Source organism: Hemitrygon akajei, chromosome 11 (assembly GCF_048418815.1).
Source record: "Hemitrygon akajei chromosome 11, sHemAka1.3, whole genome shotgun sequence".
In the NCBI taxonomy this organism is placed as follows: Eukaryota; Metazoa; Chordata; class Chondrichthyes; order Myliobatiformes; family Dasyatidae; genus Hemitrygon; species Hemitrygon akajei.
In genome coordinates, this window is record NC_133134.1 from 172,343,021 (window position 1) to 172,363,208 (window position 20,188).

General features: G+C 43.5%; 1 protein-coding gene across 7 annotated transcripts in view; it reads left to right on the forward strand.

Annotated features, from left to right (window-relative positions):
• chd6 (chromodomain helicase DNA binding protein 6) overlaps nt 1–20,188 on the forward strand; it is a 350,247-nt gene that overhangs the window by 291,065 nt on the left and 38,994 nt on the right. For 5 of the 7 annotated variants that reach the window (XM_073062265.1, XM_073062264.1, XM_073062266.1 and 2 more), the window contains 7 exons: nt 843–903; nt 2,908–3,127; nt 4,087–4,292; nt 6,191–7,720; nt 9,495–9,649; nt 10,694–10,915; nt 12,924–13,358. In XM_073062265.1, coding sequence (XP_072918366.1) covers nt 843–903; nt 2,908–3,127; nt 4,087–4,292; nt 6,191–7,720; nt 9,495–9,649; nt 10,694–10,915; nt 12,924–13,358 — 2,829 coding nt within the window. The remainder of the gene's footprint in view (nt 1–842; nt 904–2,907; nt 3,128–4,086; nt 4,293–6,190; nt 7,721–9,494; nt 9,650–10,693; nt 10,916–12,923; nt 13,359–20,188) is intronic. The other 2 variants (XM_073062263.1, XM_073062268.1) reach the window with 2 other exon arrangements.

Sequence of the window (20,188 nt, forward strand, 5' to 3'; positions counted from 1 at the left end):
CATTACGATGAATGCTGCCCAAATGTTTAGGATGGGCTGGCGCATTGTCAAGCAACAGAAGAACTTTAAAGGGTTTAAACTTTAAACTCCAAATGTTTAGGAAAATTCTTTTCCCGGTAGTAGCGTCCCAGAGCTGTGTTACCTTTACCTGATGATGCGCTGTTTATAATTTCCAATTTTTTTTCAAATGTTAAAGTGGTTCTCTGATGCTCTGCTGATGGCCCAGGACATGAAATCGGACGCTTAGGAGACATAGTTAAATATTTCAAGCATAAAATCACTGCACCATAGGTACAGTCAACAGAAGTTTTAAGAGCTCAAGATTGCACATCCACACCTTGCCAAAACCAATGCGAGACTGGCAGGAGTGAGACTGTGAGGCGCGCACACCTGACTTGTATTGGCGGGAAAGTGGTGCTTCTCGTCCCAACAGTGAGACTGTGAGGCGTGCGCACGTGTCTTGTACTGGCAGGAAAGCAGAGCTCCTCACATAACTGTGAGTTTTGGACGCAGATTAAGGAGACATTGGTAGAAATAGGTTCCTCACATAACTCTGAAGATGCATATAACGAGGATAGGGTGTATCTGGAATTTGCTGTGGTCTGTTGGTCAGGGCAATGCAACAAAAAATAACATTCAACAATTATAAATAAAGAAATATATAAAATAAAGTTAAAGGTTAAAGTACAGATAGAGAATAAAATAAAATAGAATAAAAATACATAAATTTCAGCATGAGTTTACAATGTAAACAGCATTATAAGAAATGTTTTAAAGTGTTTCTCGTACCATGAGCTCTGATTTCACCATTCTGCTATTCTAATGTCTGTGTTGTCTTACAGGAGGACGCAAACTCCTGCATTGAATCTGCAATTATGGAGAAAGGAGAGGATTCAATTTTAGGTAAGTGGCTTGTGTTAGTGACATCAGGTATCCAGTTACAGAGAGAGACCATTCAGTCCAAGTTGTCCAGGCAACATCCTGGTGAATGTCCTTTTCGCTGTCTGTGCTGCAGTCATATCCTTCCTGTACTGTGTCAACCAGAATGGCACACAGTACTGCCAAGTGCAAGCTAACCAGATTTTTATAAATTCCTAACTTTTAAGTCAATGTCCTGACCTATGAAAGCAAGCATGCCACTGTTGTGGAAAAAAATCAGGAGCAGCAGATAGAATAGATCAGGCCGACTCAGAGAATTGTTTCAGACTAAAGGGTTTTATTACATGATATCATGGAGAGCCCAGACACCTAAAGCGGAGTTCTGAGACTCTGCTCAACAATGGATTATACTCCTATTTATACCCCAGGCGTACGTGACAAGAAGCACTTAAATCTGAAAAAGGAGGGAACTTCAACTACAACTTGTTCGAATCGCGAAGTTGCAGTATATGTCCTTGAGCAGTTATACATTTTCTTAAGTGTTAGTTCTTAGGACAGTGTATCAGGCTTTCCCAAGCACAGACATGTGATGATTCTTAGAACAAGGAAGCACAGACATAGTTATTTTCCCATCCCATCTACAAAGCACATTTCAGTCACACAGTGTACATTAGTCACAGATAAGTGATTAGAGACTTTGAATTCACATACTAGAAGAAGGTCATTAACCCCTTAGCATTTGTCACAATGTCTTACTATTTTTCTTCCACAGCCACACAGCTTCTTTACCACCCTATCTATCCTTGTTGTCACTTTTAGGGGGTGGTGAACTGGAACGCCACGGTTTCTGTTTATCAGCTGTCAGGATTAAAATGGTGATGCTGCAGTTGTGGCCAGTAACCCAGATATAGAGACCCGAGTTCAAATTCCACCATAGCAAAAGTAAATATAAATTCAGTTCATAATCTAGAAATACGCAAACTTAGTTGTTAGGAATGATCAACACATTTCTTGTAAAGCCTTGTGGTGCATGAAGGTCCTTCAGAGGATGTCTCCATGCTTGTTGGCGAAATGTCCTGTGAAATACTCTACCAGACACCCATTTGGAGGACACAATGAGCTGGGCTTTAACTGACAAGCACAAGAGATGGAAATCCAGAGCAACACACATAAAATGATGAAGGGTCGACCTGAAGCAATCTCTCCTTAATTCATCCAGCATTTTGTGTGTGCTGTGCTAGGCATGAAATGCTTGATTTGTCTGTAGTTCTCAGATCCTGAAAGATGAAGAAGAAATTGGAAGGTAAAGAGAACAAAGCAAGGCATGGGACAAAGTCACACCTCCAGTTCAAAGTGCAAACACCAATGTATGAAAGGCTGAATGTCCTCTTTCCTGTACTGTTAGGCCTCACACTATTACACTAAAGCCCATGAGCGCAAGTTAACCAAGTATGCAGAATTAAGATCAGAGTGCAGAGACAGAGGGTGGAAGGTCTCATGCTATCCATTCGAAGTAGGGTGCCATGGCTTTATTGCGTTCACTTTCCAGAAGTGGCTGCGTGACCTTGGCTTTACTAGAAGAGAGATCAAGTCAACTAGCAGGGCTGTAGCTGAGGCAGCAGAAGCAGGATCATCATGGGTGTGGACCAAGTACGTCCAGAGGGGCAGATAGTCGGACAGTGTATCCATCTTTTGTAAACTCTTCAGTAGCTGCATAGTTACCTGAAGAGTAGACTATCTGTTGGATGGAAGCGACCAACAACTGTGATAGAGGCAGATGCCAAGTTGTTAAGCTCACCAGTGGGAGGTGGTGCTTTAGCACTGCTGGCCCACCACCTTGAGGGAGTCTTGATCATAAGCGGGCCGAAACTCCTGAAGACAGGTGGCAGATCAACTGATGATAGCACAGGACAGTTAACATCTTAGTCCACGTGTATTTTCAATTTTAATTCTGTTACAGTAGAATATTATAGGATCTGATTACCTAGACGTCCTGTCCAGTACCTTTAACCTTTGGTTCCATTCAAGGTCAGGATGGTACAGACATTGACCGTCCACAGTGGCCAGTTGCATCGGTGCTCACAGCCCGTCTTCGCCGCCTCATAACCGTCTACCAACGCTGCAATCGCAAGGAGCTGGTGAGGATGGAATCGCTGGCTCGCAATAACCAACGTCGCTGGTATCGGCAGGATGAGATCTGGGGAAGGATACCAGAAATGGACATTATTAACATGGAAGTCCAGCAAAGGTAAATGTTTGGCTCATATTCTGTTGTGATTCTTCTGATCTGGGAAAAAGCATGGCCGGCAATGGGGTTACAGCTTAGCTTGTTGTTTTATAATAAATAAAAGATACTTTTATTTGTCACATGTACATCAAAACCATACAGTGAAATGCGCTATTTGTGTCAAATCAAATCAAATCAGTGGGGGTGTGCTGGGGGCAGCCCGCACGTGTCACCAAGCTTCCTGCGCCATTATAGCGTGCCCACAACTCACTAGCCCTAACTCGTATGTCTTTGGAATGTGGGAGGAAACCAGGGCACCCGGAGCAAACTCACGCTGTCACAGGGAAAATGTACAAACTCCTTACAGGCAGCAGTGGGAATCGAACCCTGATCTTACAGCTCGTGATAACCACTATGCTACTGTGCTGTTGTGGGTTTTGGCCAAACTTGAAGAATTATTAATTTATACAGGCAACATCTCATAGTTAAACAGCTTGCTTTTAGAAACAGTATGGGTTTTGATGCAGATTTTTTGCAATGGAACTTTTTGTTATTGGAATAATTTGATTGAATTAAATTGAACATATGTCAAATACATGAGTTTTCTCTATATCTGCATGTTATACGGTTGCTTTGAACAATGGACTCTGATGGTTTACAAGAATAAATGTTTTGTGGGAGAACCATTGTTGACCTTCGCCTCTAGATGGTCCTGGGCATGAAATCACACACAAATCTGTGCTGTGAACTTTTCCAGTTGAGAGAAGCCAGTCCATTCTTTGGGGAGGTGGGAGGACGACCTGGAGCACCTCGTGAAAGGTGTGCAAACTTCACACACATAGCTCAGGGTTGAACCTGAATTGGGTTGCTGATTTCAAAGGCAGCTCACCAATCATCTGGGTTATTCACAGTGGGGCATTTTCAGAAAGAATTGTTGGTTTACATTTTCTCAGAGAGTCACTCTCACCTTTTTTTTTAAGGTGGACAAGGAGGGAGCAGACAGATTTCTACCGTGTAGTCTCGACATTTGGTGTGGTATATGATCCAGACAAGAAGCAGTTTGACTGGAACCAGTTCCGCAGTTTTGCCAGGTTGGAGAGGAAAACGGACGGGAGTCTGGAGAGGTATTTCCGAAGCTTCGTGGCTATGTGCCGAAATGTTTGCAGGCTGCCTCAAAGGAAGGACGGTGAGAATTCTGACATCATTGTTACAAAGTTTGTTGAATTTCAGTCCAGCTGAAGAAACGTAGTGACTAGCTGAGGAAGTGTGGCACCATTTCTTCCTATCTTCTGAGTTGGCCAATTCCTGACAGAGCAGAGGAAGGGATGCCGTCAGTTATAACATGACCCTGAGTGTGGGTGTGGGAAGTTCAGCAGTGTGATGGATTGTTCCTACGGTTCAATTGCTTGGCACAATGTAATCTGGCAGGTGGCTGTTCATCAGTGAGGGAAGTGAGAGCAGTGAAAGAAACCACATCGGGATAGAAAATTTGAAAAAAAAACTGCAGATGCTGGAATTCTGAAATAAAAAATAGGTAATGCTGAAAAAACTCGGCATGTCAAGCAACAAAAAATCTATCAAAATTTTGGGTTTACAATCTTTTGTGGAATCTGGGCAAGGCAAGGGTGCAAGTTTTCATTATGAGAGAAGAGTGGGGTGTTGAATATTCATCACTGATGTCTGCTGTCTATGGTAGGATGAGATAAAATGGCTTAAAGGGGATCAGCACAATATCTAAATCTATGTAAAAAGTTGCTACAGGCAAGATGGTGGGACTTGCAGCAACAACAACAGCAGCTACAAAACAAATCGCTTTCTCACTCACTCACACAGACAAGCCTCCAACCCCAGGGCAGGCTGCCTCCTGGCTTCTTGGCCCATTGTGCAACCTGGGCAAGGTAGAAGTGTAAATTAGTTTTTAAATGGTTCACACAGATTAGATAGGCTGAAGGGTCTGTTACTGATTGACTCTATTAGGAGCAAAGATAGGAGGGGTATAGAACAGGATGTGTCCATGCTAGGATGAGATAAAATGGCTTAATGGGAATAAAAACCTCCAGGTCTATGTAATGATAAAATACAAGAGATTCTGCAGATGCTGGAAATCCAGAGTAACACAGACAAAATGCTGGAGGAACGCAGAAGGCCTGGAATATCTATTGAAAGGAATAAATAGTCGACTCTTCAGGACAAGACCCTTAAATCAGGAATCTAAGTTGTTCCTGGCATGATGGTGAGACTTGCCCAGTAGGTTAGACTTGCACATATAGAATAAAAACAAGAAATAGAAAATATTGGAAAAACTAATCATGTCAGGCAGCATCGTGGAAGGAAAAGTAGTTAATGTTTTGGATGAGGAGTTGTTCAGAAGTGAAAAGGAGAAAGTTTGGGTAATGACAAATAGTGGCAGGTGGAATAAGTGCTGGAATTTTGCCATTGATTACTGAGCATGCAGTACGGGAGTGTGTATAGGTTTACCATTTCTGTTTTTGTGTACATGTTTGACATTTCTGTAGAATTAGAGCTAGTACAATGCAAGGATATTAGAACATAGCACCGAACAACACGGTACAGGTCCTTCAGCCCTCAATGTTGTGCTGACCTTTTAACCTACTCTAAGATCAATACAACCCTTCCTTCCTACATAACCCACCACCTTAGCAGGACATTCCACCCACCCACTAGTCTCCTACCTCGAACCTGCTTGCAAACACTTTAAACACCTCCTGTTTAGCCATTTGTGCCCTGGGAAAGGTATTGAAAGCATGAATCTGGCGGAGTATAAAGTAGCAGACAGATCCATTACAGGCAGTGGAGAGAGAATCCAGGTACCTCCTCATGATGGAAAGCATGATGTGTAGTCCTGCCGATAGGTCTCTACCCGAAACGTCAACTGTACTTTTTTCCATAGATGCTGCCTGGCCTGCTGAGTTCCTTCAGCATTTTGTGTGTGTTTCTTGGATTTCCATTCTCTTTTGTCTGGGAAAGGTTTTGTTCACTGTTCTTAAGGCATGAACATCAGACTGCCCTGTGCACATTGAAATTGCAGGCTTCATTTTCTAACTCACTTTTTTTTTGTTTCAGAGGCTTCAGACCCAAACATCTTTGTTGAGCCTATCACTGAAGAACGAGCTTCAAGGACTCTGTACCGGATAGAGTTGCTGCGCAAAGTACGGGAACAAGTCCTCCGGAGCCCACAGCTGAATGAACGTCTAAAACTCTGCCGGCCCAGTCTGTACCTGCCTGTGTGGTGGGAATGCGGTAAACATGACCGCGACCTCCTGGTTGGCACTGCCAAGCACGGTCTAAGCAGGACAGACTACTACATCCTGAATGATCCTCAGCTTTCCTTCCGGGAGGCGCACAGAAACTACGTGCAGAATGGGAGCACCTACTTCCAGAGCGTGCCAGCACCCTGCAGCCAGTCGTCCCTCAACTTCAGCCAGTCAGCTTCACCTGCGTCCACCGTGCTCACTCTGGGGGAGAAGGACAACATAGAGCAGATGGATGTGGAGCAGGAGAAGATGGAGGAGGCTCTGAATGATTCAAGCTCCCAGGCAGGAATAATGGGCGACTGCTCAGAAGTGAAGAATGAAGAGAATGCTGCTGACTCTGGAACCAAGTGCAGCTCTGCCCAAGCTGACTTGGTGGTGGTGGGCAATGACTGGGTAGCTGTCAACTGCACACAGACCAAGTGTTACACTGTGCCAAAAGCACACGCCAAGGAGGTAAATGACACAGGTGGTATCTGTGCAGAGGCTGATGCAGTAGAAAGTTCACAGCAGCCTGTGCTTGAACCTTGTAGTGGTGCAGTTCCTACACTAGTGAGAAATTTGCAGCCTGTCTGTGCTGGTGTTGCCCTGTCACCAGTGAACTGCGTAAACGTGCTGCAGGTGAAATCCAATGGTGTGATAGAAATGCAGCCTGTAGGTGAGGAGCCAGTGGATAGCTCAGCACCAGTATGTGGTGCTGCGGGAATGCAGTCTTTGTTGGAAGCAGCCCATGGGACCACCTTGAAGTGCAACCTCATACAGAACATGCAGATAAAAGAGGAAAATGAATGTATAGTGGCTCAGAGGTCAACAGGTGTTACCGATGGTGAGAGCCCCATGAGTGAACACATTTACAACATGCAGATTGACTGTCCAAGCATGTGTCATACAGAGACTACAACCAATTGCACCGATAAAATGTGGAGCCAAGCTAGCCAGATGGCCGAATCAAACTCGTCAGCTGCTGTGCCCACTAGTTCGGGAGCAGCCAATGGCTTCAAGCTGACTGAAGTGGTTTCAGGCAGCAGTCAGCAAGGAGTGGCTGTGGGTGAGGCTAACTCAGCAGAGTCGGTGGGGATCCTGACTGTTGCAAAGGCTGAATCAGACCAGCTGGACTTTGAGGCAGTTACCACAAAAAGCCTGCTAAGCAGAACACAGTCGCTTGGAACTGTGTACTCGGCAGTGAAGGCAGCGGAAGATGAGCCAGAATCATCATCAGCCCCGGAAGGCACTGTTCCCTTAAAGAGGGAGCTGACAGTGAGGCATCTCCTCGAGGACTGCACGAAGGACAGTCTCTGTGAAACAGAAGAGAAGTCTGAGGAAGATAATTCACAACCTGAAGGTAGCTGCCTTTCAATCTGGGGAAAAAATCTATCAAAAAACTGTCAGGGATTGTAGAGTCATAGTCGTAGAGTCACAGAGCACTACAGCACAGAATCAGGCCTTTTCACCCATCCAGTTTGTGTAGAACTGTTAATATGCCTAGTCCCATCGACCTGCAAACAGATCATAGGTCATAACCCTCCCATTCATGTACTTATCCAAATTTCCCTTAAATTCATGAGGCTCAAAGTGCCTGACAATTTCCCCTAAATTTCCTCAAGTAATTGTTAGAGTTTTGAGTTTGCTTCAGATGACTTGAATGTTTCTCATTGTGTTTGTGTGTTACAAGCTAAGAGAATTAACACTTAAGCTGGATCCCAGTTGAAATGTGGGAGAGGATTGCATGCATTGGCCTTGCACTGGCCAGTATATAGCCGGTTAGAGGAGTGATCAAACTGAGTTATGATTAATTGGAGTGATGGTGTGGGATTTTGTTAATAAAACATGCAAGAGTAGTGTTATGTGCTTAAACAAAAGCTACAGCCCTTTACTTCCATTACAAACAAACCAAAAGCAGTCGCCTTACACTGACGTCATTACATCTCTTACAGTGAACACAACTCAATAACTATATTTGTGAATTATATAGGACAGTTTCTATTAATGAACATTATATGTCATCAGTCACCCATTACACTACCCTACAATGGTATTAACCCTTGAGGAGGAGTCCAGGACAAGGCAAAACCTGAAAGTTAAAACCAGCTACATCTGGGATGTTCAGGAGATACTTATTCACACCTGTCCCCACCCCTACTTCCACCATCAAAACCTGAGGGTCTGACATGAAATTTCATATCTGTTATTGAATGTTAGGTAAAGCCATTCAAGGTTTTGTAGCCAAGGCAGGTACATATCAGCCAAACAGAATGATTGAGGCTGAATTCTCCCCTTCTATCAGAGCAGGTAGTAACCAAAATGGTCACCAGTTGGTGTCAAGGGCAAAGTGTGATAAGGTAGTGCACATTTTAAAGGAATAACCTGCATTTGTACATGTTATTAGCATAGGAGAAACACCCATAACACAGAAACCTGTGTGTATAAAACAGCCATGCCTCTGCTGCATGTCCCACTATTGTGAAGATCCGATGGATCCATTGTTTTAAATGTTACATGGAGACAGAGGTAGAGGTTGTAATGGATGAGGAGATTTTCTGGCCAGCCATGTCCCAACCTCATAATATCCTTTTGAGTTGTTAGTAAGATATTTAGAGTGTACAAATCGGAAACAGTTTATAATCACTGATATTGTAAAATTTGTTGTTTTGGGGCAACAGTAGATGGTAAGACATAAAAATCAAAAAGTTACAAAATACGTAAATAGTGCAAAAGACAAATAACAAGGTAGTGTCCATGCATTCATAGATTCATTAATAACTAATCATACTAAAATTGGACATGATTTTGCCGGGAGTAAAACTTGAATTTCTGTACCTAAGGAAGGAAAAGTTGTCTTAGAGTGCAGTATTTGTGGTACAAGGAGACAAAGGCAAGCAGGGTGGCATTGAACTGCCCATCTCTCATTGTACTGATTCAAGCACACTGTGTGGGACTGGGCTGTTTGTGGTATTTTTCTATGAATGTTCATTAGTTGACAGATTATCATATTTATGAAATTCAACTTTATAACTTGGCAGTACAAGATTTCAACTTGAAATCTCTGAGCAGGGTCATAACTGACTCTTGTTAGACAACTCCAGCTGTTGTTACATTGAGCATGTTGGTCTCCTCAGCCATCCCACTGAAGAACTTTGATGAGGAGAGCAATACATCTACCAGCCTGGTCCAAGATGAGATCCAAGACACCCTCCTTCATGATATCCGAGAACCGACCATTGCTCAGCTCTTACAGGAGAAAACTCTGTACTCTTCAGCTGAGTGGCCCAAGGTGAGTCCAAATACAGTCACCAGCTTCATAAGACTACTTCCCAGTGCACTTCAATGTCATTTTCTAGATGAGTCAGTAAATAGAGACCCCAACTATCCTTTGTGATGAAGAGAAAAATCTCTTGGCATTAATTGGAAAATAGCATTCTCCCCACTGTCATGGCCAATATTTATATCCAGTCCAGCACCTTGTAAACAAATTACCTGAGCATTTTGAGCACTTAATTTGCTGCCTTATGTAGCATAGCGATTAGTGTAATGGTATTGCAGTGCCAGCTACAAGATCGGGTTTCGATTCCTGCCACTGTCTGTAAGGAGTTCCAATGTTCTCCCTGTGACTGCATGGGTTTCCTTCCACATTCCAAAGGCGTACAGTTGGGGTTAGTGAGTTGTAGGCGTACTATCTTGTTACTGGAGGTATGGTGACACTAGTGGCTGCCTCTACAATAGTCACAGATTTGATTTGACACAAAAAAAGCATTTCACTGTATGTATTGATGTACATGTGACAAATAAAGCTAATCTTGAGATTGCGATTAACATTAACTGTTAAATGTTAAGCACTTCGGAATATGCAGAGGTTCAGAATCAGGTTTAATATCACTGGCATTTGTCATGAAATTTGTTGTTTTGCAGCAGCAGTACCTTGTAATACATTTTAAACTATAAATTACAATAAAAATGTATATAAAATTAAGTGAGTAGTGCGAAAATATACTGAGGTAGTGTTCATGGTTTCATTGCTATCAGATTTCTGAATGAACAGAGGGGAAGAAGCTGTTCCTGGCGTGTTAACTCCACGTCTTTAGCCTCCTGAACCTTCTTGATGATAGCAATGGGAAGAGTGCAGGTCCCAGGTGACAGGGATCCTAAAGATGGACACATCATGTTTTGTGGAAAATTCTACAATAATACAAGCTCTTTCTTTACACCTGTTCAGACTGTTCATTGACTCTGTCCTGTAACTGGAACTGAGTATATCTCTCTGCTTGGACCTGACAGTTTTTCATTGACTTGTTGCACTTTTCTTCTTTCATTCTCTTAGGATCGAGTTATCATAAATCGTATTGACAACATCTGTCACGCCGTGCTGAAGGGGAAATGGCCGTCAGCACAGCAACAGAACCTGGAACCTGCTGGTGTGATGTATTCCATGGCGGCCCCAGCAGAGACTCTGAACGTGAGGAGCTGCCTCAGTGTCCCCTTGCAGGCTGCACACACTCTCAGCTTTGCTGACAGCTCTGTCTCCTCCCATCATTTTGCAAAGGCAAGTCCTGCAGGCTGTCTCCCTCTCAGAATGCAACTTCTAACTTCCCATGTAACAGGGTACCAAGAGGTGGAGGGTGGTGTGTGGAGTGAGGAGGAAGTGAAGAGGTAGGAGTCAGGAACCTATATGTCCCTTGGGCTACTCACAGGGATGAATTAGGCTGGAATTATGTTGCACAGGCAACCCTAGGTTTTGGAAGATCTGAGTTGCAGAGATTTGTCGACACAAATTCTTCCTTGTCAAAAATAACCTATCGTTCAGCCTTTTGGGGGGAAAAAACTACACTACCATCTCAAAAGAACAGTGAGTGTTTTTCAGAACCAGATGTTAAGTGATTTCTCCCCTTATCAAATACTCACAATGAAAGGAACACAGTAGTGATGTCTATAGAAATCCCAAGATACTGTTGGTGCTATACGTATTAATCCACGCAGACTAAAGAAGTGAACGTATTACCACCCCACAATAAAATAGTTTCATATTGCTTCCCCAGATCAAACAACAGTAGAAATCCTTAGTTCAAACATCAGTTTTAGGTAAGAATCAGAAATAGTCAAAAGTCTGAACTCAGCAATACAATTTCTGAGGACATTTTTGAATGGAAATTCAATTAATTAGTAATAATTAACATCATACGTTTGCTGCCAATCTGCTGCCCAAGTATTTTTCTAAGTTCATAAATCAGAATTTAAAACATGCACAGGTCTTGGTTTGGAGGAAACTTGGTTTCTGAGTTAGGGAATTTTGGTTTATGGGCAGACCTCCGAAATGAAACCCTGGCGTAACTTGGGGTCTGCCTGTATGTTTATAAGTAATGGAGATCCCTCAACAGCCACATCAGCTTTTCAATCAGTCCCACTGCCTTGTTATATCCCCAAAATATGCAGATGGTCTAGATCTTTCTTTCTTCACAATACTAAACATTATGATGTTCTGACTCTGAAATCCTCCCTCACTCCACACTACCTGGCTCATTCTCCTCCTTCCCATGTTAGGCCAGAACCATGCTTATTGGGACATACTTCAGAAAGTCCTTCCCCTCTGTCATAGCTTGCATTGTCACCGATGCATGATCATCTCACTGAACATCAGACAGATTCGAACTTTGGTTTCTAGCCCATTCATGGCCTGTGCTCTCATGCCATAGGTGAAAACCTAGGGTAACAGGTGAATTACGGATTATTTTAAAGAAATTTTTGAGGGAGGGAGCTATTTCTGGCAAAGCCAGTTTTTAATTCCCTTGGAAAGGTGAGCTGATTCCTTGAGCCGCTGCAGTCTTTTTGGTGACAGTACTTAAGAACACTTTTAGGTAGAGAGTTCCAAGATGCAGGTCCAACATCAATGAAGGAATAGTGATGCATCTCCAGGTCAGAGCGATGTGCAGGTTGCTGCTGCTTCCGTGCTTTCCTTCTCCTTTGTGGTAGAGCTGCTGGGTTTGGGAGGCTCTGTCTCAGTGGTCCTGGCAGATATTGTAGTGTGTTATGTTGATGGCACACACTGTAGCTGTGGTGCACTTTTGCTGGAGGGAGTCAATGCTCACGTTAGGAAAGGGTTTCATCAAATGGACTGCTTTGTCCTGGATAGTGTCAAGTTTTTTAGAAGTTGTTGGAAGCACACTCATCCAGGCAAGTGGGGAATATTCTATTATACTCCGGACTGGTAATTTATAACTGTTAGAAATGGGGAGGTGAGTCACACACTACAGGCTATACATCCATTGGACCTGTTTTTAGAGCCACTGCTTCTGTGTGGCTGACCCAGTTAAGTTCCTCCTTGCTGGTGCCCCTCTTGGACAATAATGGTTGGGGACTTGGCAGTAATGGCAGGGGTAGGTGGCTAGAATTTGCCTTGCTAGAGACGGTCGATGCATTTCCTTGACATGTACCATGTCAGTATCTACTGTGAAGTGGGTTACATCTCTCCTGGTGTGTGTACAACTGCTGTAGGGTTTTATTCTCTCTAAGATTGTCATGAGTGTTGCTGACACATTGCAATTCTATTTGGATAGCAGGAGAGCTTACTTGCATTAACGTTCCCGAGGGATCAGAGGAGGAGAAGGCGGAAATACGAGTTTGAGACAGATCGAGGTGCAAAGAGGAAGAGCCAGGAGGAGGCTGTCCCTGTTCTCACTCGCTCTCCTATAATTTTCAATGGGTGGCAGGAAACTGCCATGGACCTTTCAAAGGCATCTGAAGAGGCGCCTGGCTCTGTGCCAGTCATTATTAGTACAAGCACCCCGAAGTTGGGCTCACTGGACCCCTCGACTGCTTTCAGGGCGGACATGGCCGGTATCCTGCAGGCAGGCCTCGTCCATCCAGTCACAGGACAGGTGATAAACGGCACCTGTAGAGGAGATGACTCATCGAGGAGGAGGAGAGGGCGACGAAAGAATGTTGAAGGTGTTGATATCCTCTTCATGAAGGAGAAAAAGCCAGAGAATCTGGTAGGTGAAGAACAGTCTGCTCAGTAGGGCTTAGCCATGAGAACCAGTAACACAAGGAAACAGCCTTGTCCTCAGCAGCCTGTGATTACGTAAAGCACTGCATAGTATCTCTCCCCTTTGGTAAATGAGTTTGAGATGTGTTAGATTAAGAAACCTGAACCCCATGGAACAATTACAAACAAAAACTGTGTTGTGAATACATTCCAAATTATTTCTTCAGTCCTTTGGCGGTAACATTCACTCTTTCACTATCCCATTATGAGTATCCCTGTATCAACTTCTCCTCCCTGTAGCATCCCTTGTTTTAGTGTATCTGAGCTCCCTCTGGTGTTTGGAGATGTTGCTGCTTGCTGAGATAGTCCACATCTCAAATCTTCTGACCACTGCAAGGCTTACATAGAACATAGAATAGTACAGCACATTACAGGCCCTTCGGCCCACATGGGAGTGAAGGGCTTGGTTCAGGCAGGCTGATTGTCATAGAATACATCACAGATCCAGATACAAGCTCTTTAGCCCATCTGGTCCATGCCAAACCATTTCTCTGTCTAGTCTCATCAAACCACACCAGGACATACCCCTCCCAACTATGTACTTAGCCAAATTTCTCTTAAATGTTGAAATCAAACCTCCATCCACTTCTGCTGGCAGCTCATTCCACGCTGTCACCATTCTCTGAGTGAAGACATTCACCCTCAGATTCCCCTTAAACATTTCACCTTTCACCCTTAACACATGACTTCTAGTTGTAGTTTCACCTAACCTTGGTGGAAAAAGCCTGCCTGCATTTACCCTGTCTATACTTCTCATAATTTTGTATACCTTTATGAAATCTCCCCTCAAATCTCCTGCAGCATAGGCAATAAAGACCTAACCTATTCAACTTTTCCTCAGATCCTCAAGTCCCAACAACATCCTTGTAAAGTTTTCTTGGCGTTATTTTATTATTGATATATTTCCTATTGGTAGGTGACCAGAACTGCACGCAATACTCCAAATTTGGCCTCACCAACGTCTTATACAACTTCAACATAATATCCCAACTCCTGCACTTAGTACTTTGATTTATGAGGCCAATGTGCCAAAAGTTCTCTTTACAACCTTATCTACCTTCACTTTCAAGGAGTTACAGATCTGTATTCCCAGGTCCCCTGTACCACCACACTCCTTGATGCTCTACCATAGAGCTATAAAGTAAATATTTCAAAGTTAATTTTATTGAGAATTAGCCCAGAGAAAGGTTAAGCTGCACTTGTGCAGACTGGGATTAATCAGTGGTGGTCAGCGTGGTCAGTATGTACCTTTGGCATGGTCCAACATTGGAGACTGGTCTTCTAGCAAAGGGCAGTGACTCTCTGGAATTCTCTACCTGACAGGGTTGTGGAGGCAGGGTCACTGCAAGTATTTTCAAGAGGCAATATAGCTGGATTTTTTTTTTTAAAGATTGGGAATGAGGGCATTGTGGAAGTGAGGCTTGAACTAGATTAGCCAAAATAATTTTGAATGGCAGGGTAGGCTTGAGTGACTGAGTAGCCTGCTCCTGTTCTTATTTCCATGGTTCTGGGCAGTTTGGATCCAAAATGACCTGATAATAGGAGGAAGAGATTGATGGTTAAGAGCTTTTGCAGTCGGAAACCTGTGACTAGGAATGCATCTCAGGAATCAGTGTTGGCACTTTAGTGTTTGTTACATATGTTAATAATCTGGATGTGAGTGTTAGAGGTATGATTAGTAACTGTACAAATGACACATGTGTAATTAATAATGGAGGGTAGTTACTGGGTCAGGTCACAGATCTCTCAGTGGGTGAGCATCTGGGGGACAGTGACTACCGCTCCCTGGCCTTTAGCATTATGGAAAAGGATAGAATCAGAGAGGACAGGAAAATTTTTAATTGGGAAGGGCAAATTATGAGACTATAAGGCTAGAACTGCGGGTGTGAACTGGGATGATGTTTTTGCAGGGAAATGTACTTATGAGCATGTGGTTGATGTTCAGGGATTTCTTGCAGGATGTTAGGGATAAATTTGTCCTGGTGAGGAAGATAAAGAATGGTAGGGTGAAGGAACCATGGGTGACAAGTGAAGTGGAAAATCTAGTCAGGTGGAAGAAGGCAGCATACATGAGGTTTAGGAAGCAAGGATCAGATGGGGCTATTGAGGAATATAGGGTAGCAAGAAAGGAGCTTAAGAAGGGGCTGAGAAGAGCAAGAAGGGGCATGAGAAGGCCTTGGCGAGTAGGGTAAAGGAAAACCCCAAGGCATTCTTCAATTATGTGAAGAACAAAAGGATGACAGGAGTGAAGGTAGGACCAATTAGAGATAAAAGTGGGAAGATGTGCCTGGAGGCTGTGGAAGTGAGCGAGGTCCTCAATGAATACTTCTCTTTGGTATTCACCAATGAGAGGGAACTTGATGACGGTGAGGACAATATGAGTGAGGTTGATGTTCTGGAGCATGTTGATATTAAGGGAGAGGAAGTGTTGGAGTTGTTAAAATACATTAGGATGGATAAGTTCCCGGGGCCTGGCGGAATATTCCCCAGGCTGCTCCACGAGGCGAGGGAAGAGATTGCTGAGCCTCTGGCTAGGATCTTTGTCCTCGTTGTCCACGGGAATGGTACCGGTGGATTGGAGGGACCCCTACTTTTCGTGATTTTTATTAACGACCTGGATGTGGGGGTAGAAGGGTAGGTTGGCAAGTTTGCAGACGACACAAGGGTTGGTGGTGTTGTAGATAGTGTAGAGGATTGTCGAAGATTGCAGAGAGACATTGATAGGATGCAGGAGTGGGCTGAGAAGTGGCAGATGCAGTTCAACCCGGACAAGTGTGAGGTTGTATACTTTGGAAGGACAAACTCCAAGGCAGAGTGCAAAGTAAATGGCAGGATACATGGTAGTGTGGAGGAGCAGAGGGATCTGGGGGTACATGTCCACAGATCCCTGAAAGTTGCCTCACAGGTAAATAGGGTAGTTAAGAAAGCTTATGGGATGTTAGCTTTCATAAGTCGAGGGATAGAGTTTAAGAGTCACGAGGTAATGATGCGGCTCTATAAAACTCTGGTTAGGCCACACTTGGAATACTGTGTCCAGTTCTGGTCGCCTCACTGTAGGAAGGATGTGGAAACATTGGAAAGGGTACAGAGGATGCTGCCTGGTTTAGAGATTATGGATTATGATCAAAGATTAAGGGAGCTAGGGCTTTACTCTTTGGAGAGAAGGATGAGAGGAGACATGATAGAGGTATACAAGATATTAAGAGGAATAGACAGAGTGGAAAGCCAACACCTCTTCCCCAGGGCACCACTGCTCAGTACAAGAGGTCATGGCTTTAAGGCGAGGGGTGGAAAGTTTAAGGGGAATATTTGAGGAAGGTTTTTTACTCAGAGAGTGGTTGGTACGTGGAATGCACTGCCTGAGTCTGTGGTGGAGGCAGATACACTAGTGAAGTTTAAGAGACTACTAGACAGGTATATGGAGGAATTTAAGTTGGGGGGGGGGTGGATATATGGGAAGCAGGTTTTAAGGGTCGGCACAACATTGTGGGCAGAATGGCTTGTACTGTGCTGTACTGTTCAATGTTCTATGTTAACTATATTGATCAGTTGGTAAGGTGGACAGTGATGTGGCAGGTGAAATTTAGTCCTGAAAAACATGAAATGGCATGATAAATGACAGGACCCAAGGGCTGAGGACAAGGGGGGCCTTGCTGTTCATGTCCAAGAATCCCTAAAGGAGGTGAAGAAAGCATTTTGAACAGTAACCTGCATTAACTGAGATACGGAACGCAATAGCTGGGAAGGGTTAATAAAATCACATTATTTATTTACCTTTGAGAAGGTCGTGAAAGTTAGGGAATTTGAGAATTAGAAGTGATTAGAACAGTCCAGCACTGGGTCAGATCCTTCACCCCCTGATGTTGTGTGGTATTAATTAAACACCTAACTGAATTATATGGACCTATTCAAGGCCCGTATCCCTCTGTTGCACTATGATGTTGTGCTGTTGTAATTAAACACATAACTAAGCTATATGGACCTATACAAGGTCCATATCCCTCTGTTCTCTGCACGCGCATGGAATGCCTAGAAACAAATCCCCATTGCAAAAGAGGAGGTGCTAGCATTTTTGAAATGTATAAAGGTGGATAAATCCCTGAAACCTGACAAGTATATGCTAGGGTGTTATTGGAAATGAGGGAAGGAACTGTGCAGACTGTGGCAGAGATATTTGCATCTTGCTTAGCTACAGGTGAGGTACTGGAAGTCTGTATGGTGGCCGAGGCTGCACAGTGATGAGTGTAACATTAGAGGTGAGATGTATATTGGAAGGGATTCTGAGAGACCGGCTCTATCTGCATTTGAAAAAGCAAGCGCTGATTAAAGATAGCAAGGCTTTGTGTGTGAAAACTCATGTGTCACAAATTTGCTTGAGTTTTTTTTTGAAAATATGATTACGAAAATTGATGCGGACAGGGCAATAGCTATTTTATACATGGACTTTAGCAAGGCTTTTGACAAGTCCCATATGGTAAGTTTGTTTGGGAGATTAGATCACACAGGATCAAGGGTTAGCTAGCCAATCAAATACAACATTTATTTGGTGGGACGGGATGGAGAGTGGTTCTTTGGATTGAAGGTGTGACCAGTGGTGTGTAGCAGAGATTGGTGCCAGGTCTACTGCTCTGTATCATCTATGTAAAGACTGGGATGGTGGCATGATTAGTTTATGTGCAATGACATCAGGTTTGGTGGAATAGTGGAAGAGGGTTGTCTAAAGCAACAAAAAGATTTTTCAGTTTTCAGTGGGAGAAATTGAGAAAAGGATATTCAAGTTCGGACCAGCAGGTCAATACAGCACAACACAAGGCTGAAGAGGCTTCCACAGACAGGGTGGTTGGTGTGTGGGGAAGATACTGACATACATGAAGATCTTGAATACTCTATCTGCATGTCAGAATAGGAGAGATTGTTCAGTCTATTTAGTGAGATCATGAATGATCTCTATATTAACTCCAGTTGCCATGGTTCTGTACCCTCATTTAGCAGAAAGCTGATCAGCATCAGATTTGAAATGATTGATTGTAGTTACTCTCTGTTCCTGTGAGAGAGAGGTCCACATTTCCACTGTGGCTGCAGTGTGCGCCTTCTGTGGAATGTACTGCAGTTTTCTATCTCAGCTCCTCCCAAACTTCTGGTTTCTGCCCCCAAGGACAAAAAGCAGCAGCACCTTGTAGATTTCTCTGCAGTTCATCCACCTCGCTGGCTGGAGAATACACTATTATTGGGTCTGTGCGCTGGAACTCCTTTCCCAGTACCACTGTGGCAGTGTTTCACCAGATGGACTACAACAGTTTGAGGTCGGCTAAAGTATAACCTGGGATGGACAGTAAATACTAATCTCAGCAGTGATGTTCTCATTCCAGGACTAATTCGTAGCCTAGTTCTTTAACTAGGTGTTAGCTGTGAGTTTGCTAAGTTTGATAAATGGTTTCAACATGAGAGGTTTGAATAAAGTCATTGAGTAAGCAAAGGGTATGCATTTAAAATCAGAGGCTGAAGATCTGTAGTGGAAATGAGTGACTTTTGTTTTTCACTGAATGTTGATGTGATTTGCCAACAATAGCCTCTGAATATTTTAGGCAAAAGTAGATACAGTCTTAATAAGCAAAGTGGTTCAAAATAAGACCATAAAACTTGAGAGCAGAATTATCAGCCATTCAGTCCATCGAGTCTGCTCTGCCATTTCAACAGAGCTGATCCCAGATTCTACTCAACCCCATGCACCTGCCTTCTTGCCATATCCTTTGATGCCCTGACCGATCAGGAAGCAATCAACTTCTGTCTAAAATACACACACAGACCTGGCCTCCACTGCAGTATGTGGCAGAGAATTCCACAGATTTACTACTCTGCAGCTAAAAAAAATGCTTCTTACCTCTGTTCTAAAAGGTTGCCACTCAATTTTGAGGCTGAGTTCTCTAGTTCTGGATACCCCCACCAAAGGAAACATGCTCTCCACATCCATCCTATCTGGTCCTTTCAACAGCTGGTAGGTTTCAATGAGATCCCCCTGTATACTTCAAAATTCCAGTGAGTACAGGCCCAAAGCTATCAGATACTCCTCATATGTTAACCCTATCATTCCTGGAATCATCCTCATGAACCTCCTCTGGACTCCCTGCAATGACAGGACATCCCTTCTAAGATATGGGGCCCAAAAATGTTGACAATACTTTTAAGTGTGGCCTGACTAGTATCTTATAAAGTCTCAGCAGTATCTCCTTGCTTTTGTATTATTTTCTCCTTAAAATAACTGCCAACATTGCATTTGCATTCTTTACCACAGTCTCAACCTCTAAATTAACCTTTTGGGAGTCAGGCATGAGGATTCATAAGTCCTTCTGCACATCTGATGTTTGAACCTTCTCCCCATTTAGATAATAGTCTGTACTATTGTCCCTTTTACCAAAATGAATTATCGTACATTTCCCAACACTGTATTCCATCTGCCAATTTTTTGCCTGTTCTTCCAATTTGTCTAAGTCCTGCTGCAATCGCATTGCTTCCTCAGCACTACCTACCCCACCACCTATCATCCACAAATTTTGCCACAAAGCCATCAATTCTATTATTTAAATTGTTGACAAATAATGTGAAAAGCAGTGGTCCCAATACTGACCCTCTAAGGAACACCACTAATCACTGGCAGCCAACCAGAAAAGGCCCCCTCACTGCTTCCTGCTTGTCAGCCATTCCTCTAACTATTCTAGTATCTTTCCTTTGTTAAGCAGCCTCATGTGAGGCACCTTATCAACCGCATTCTGAAAATCC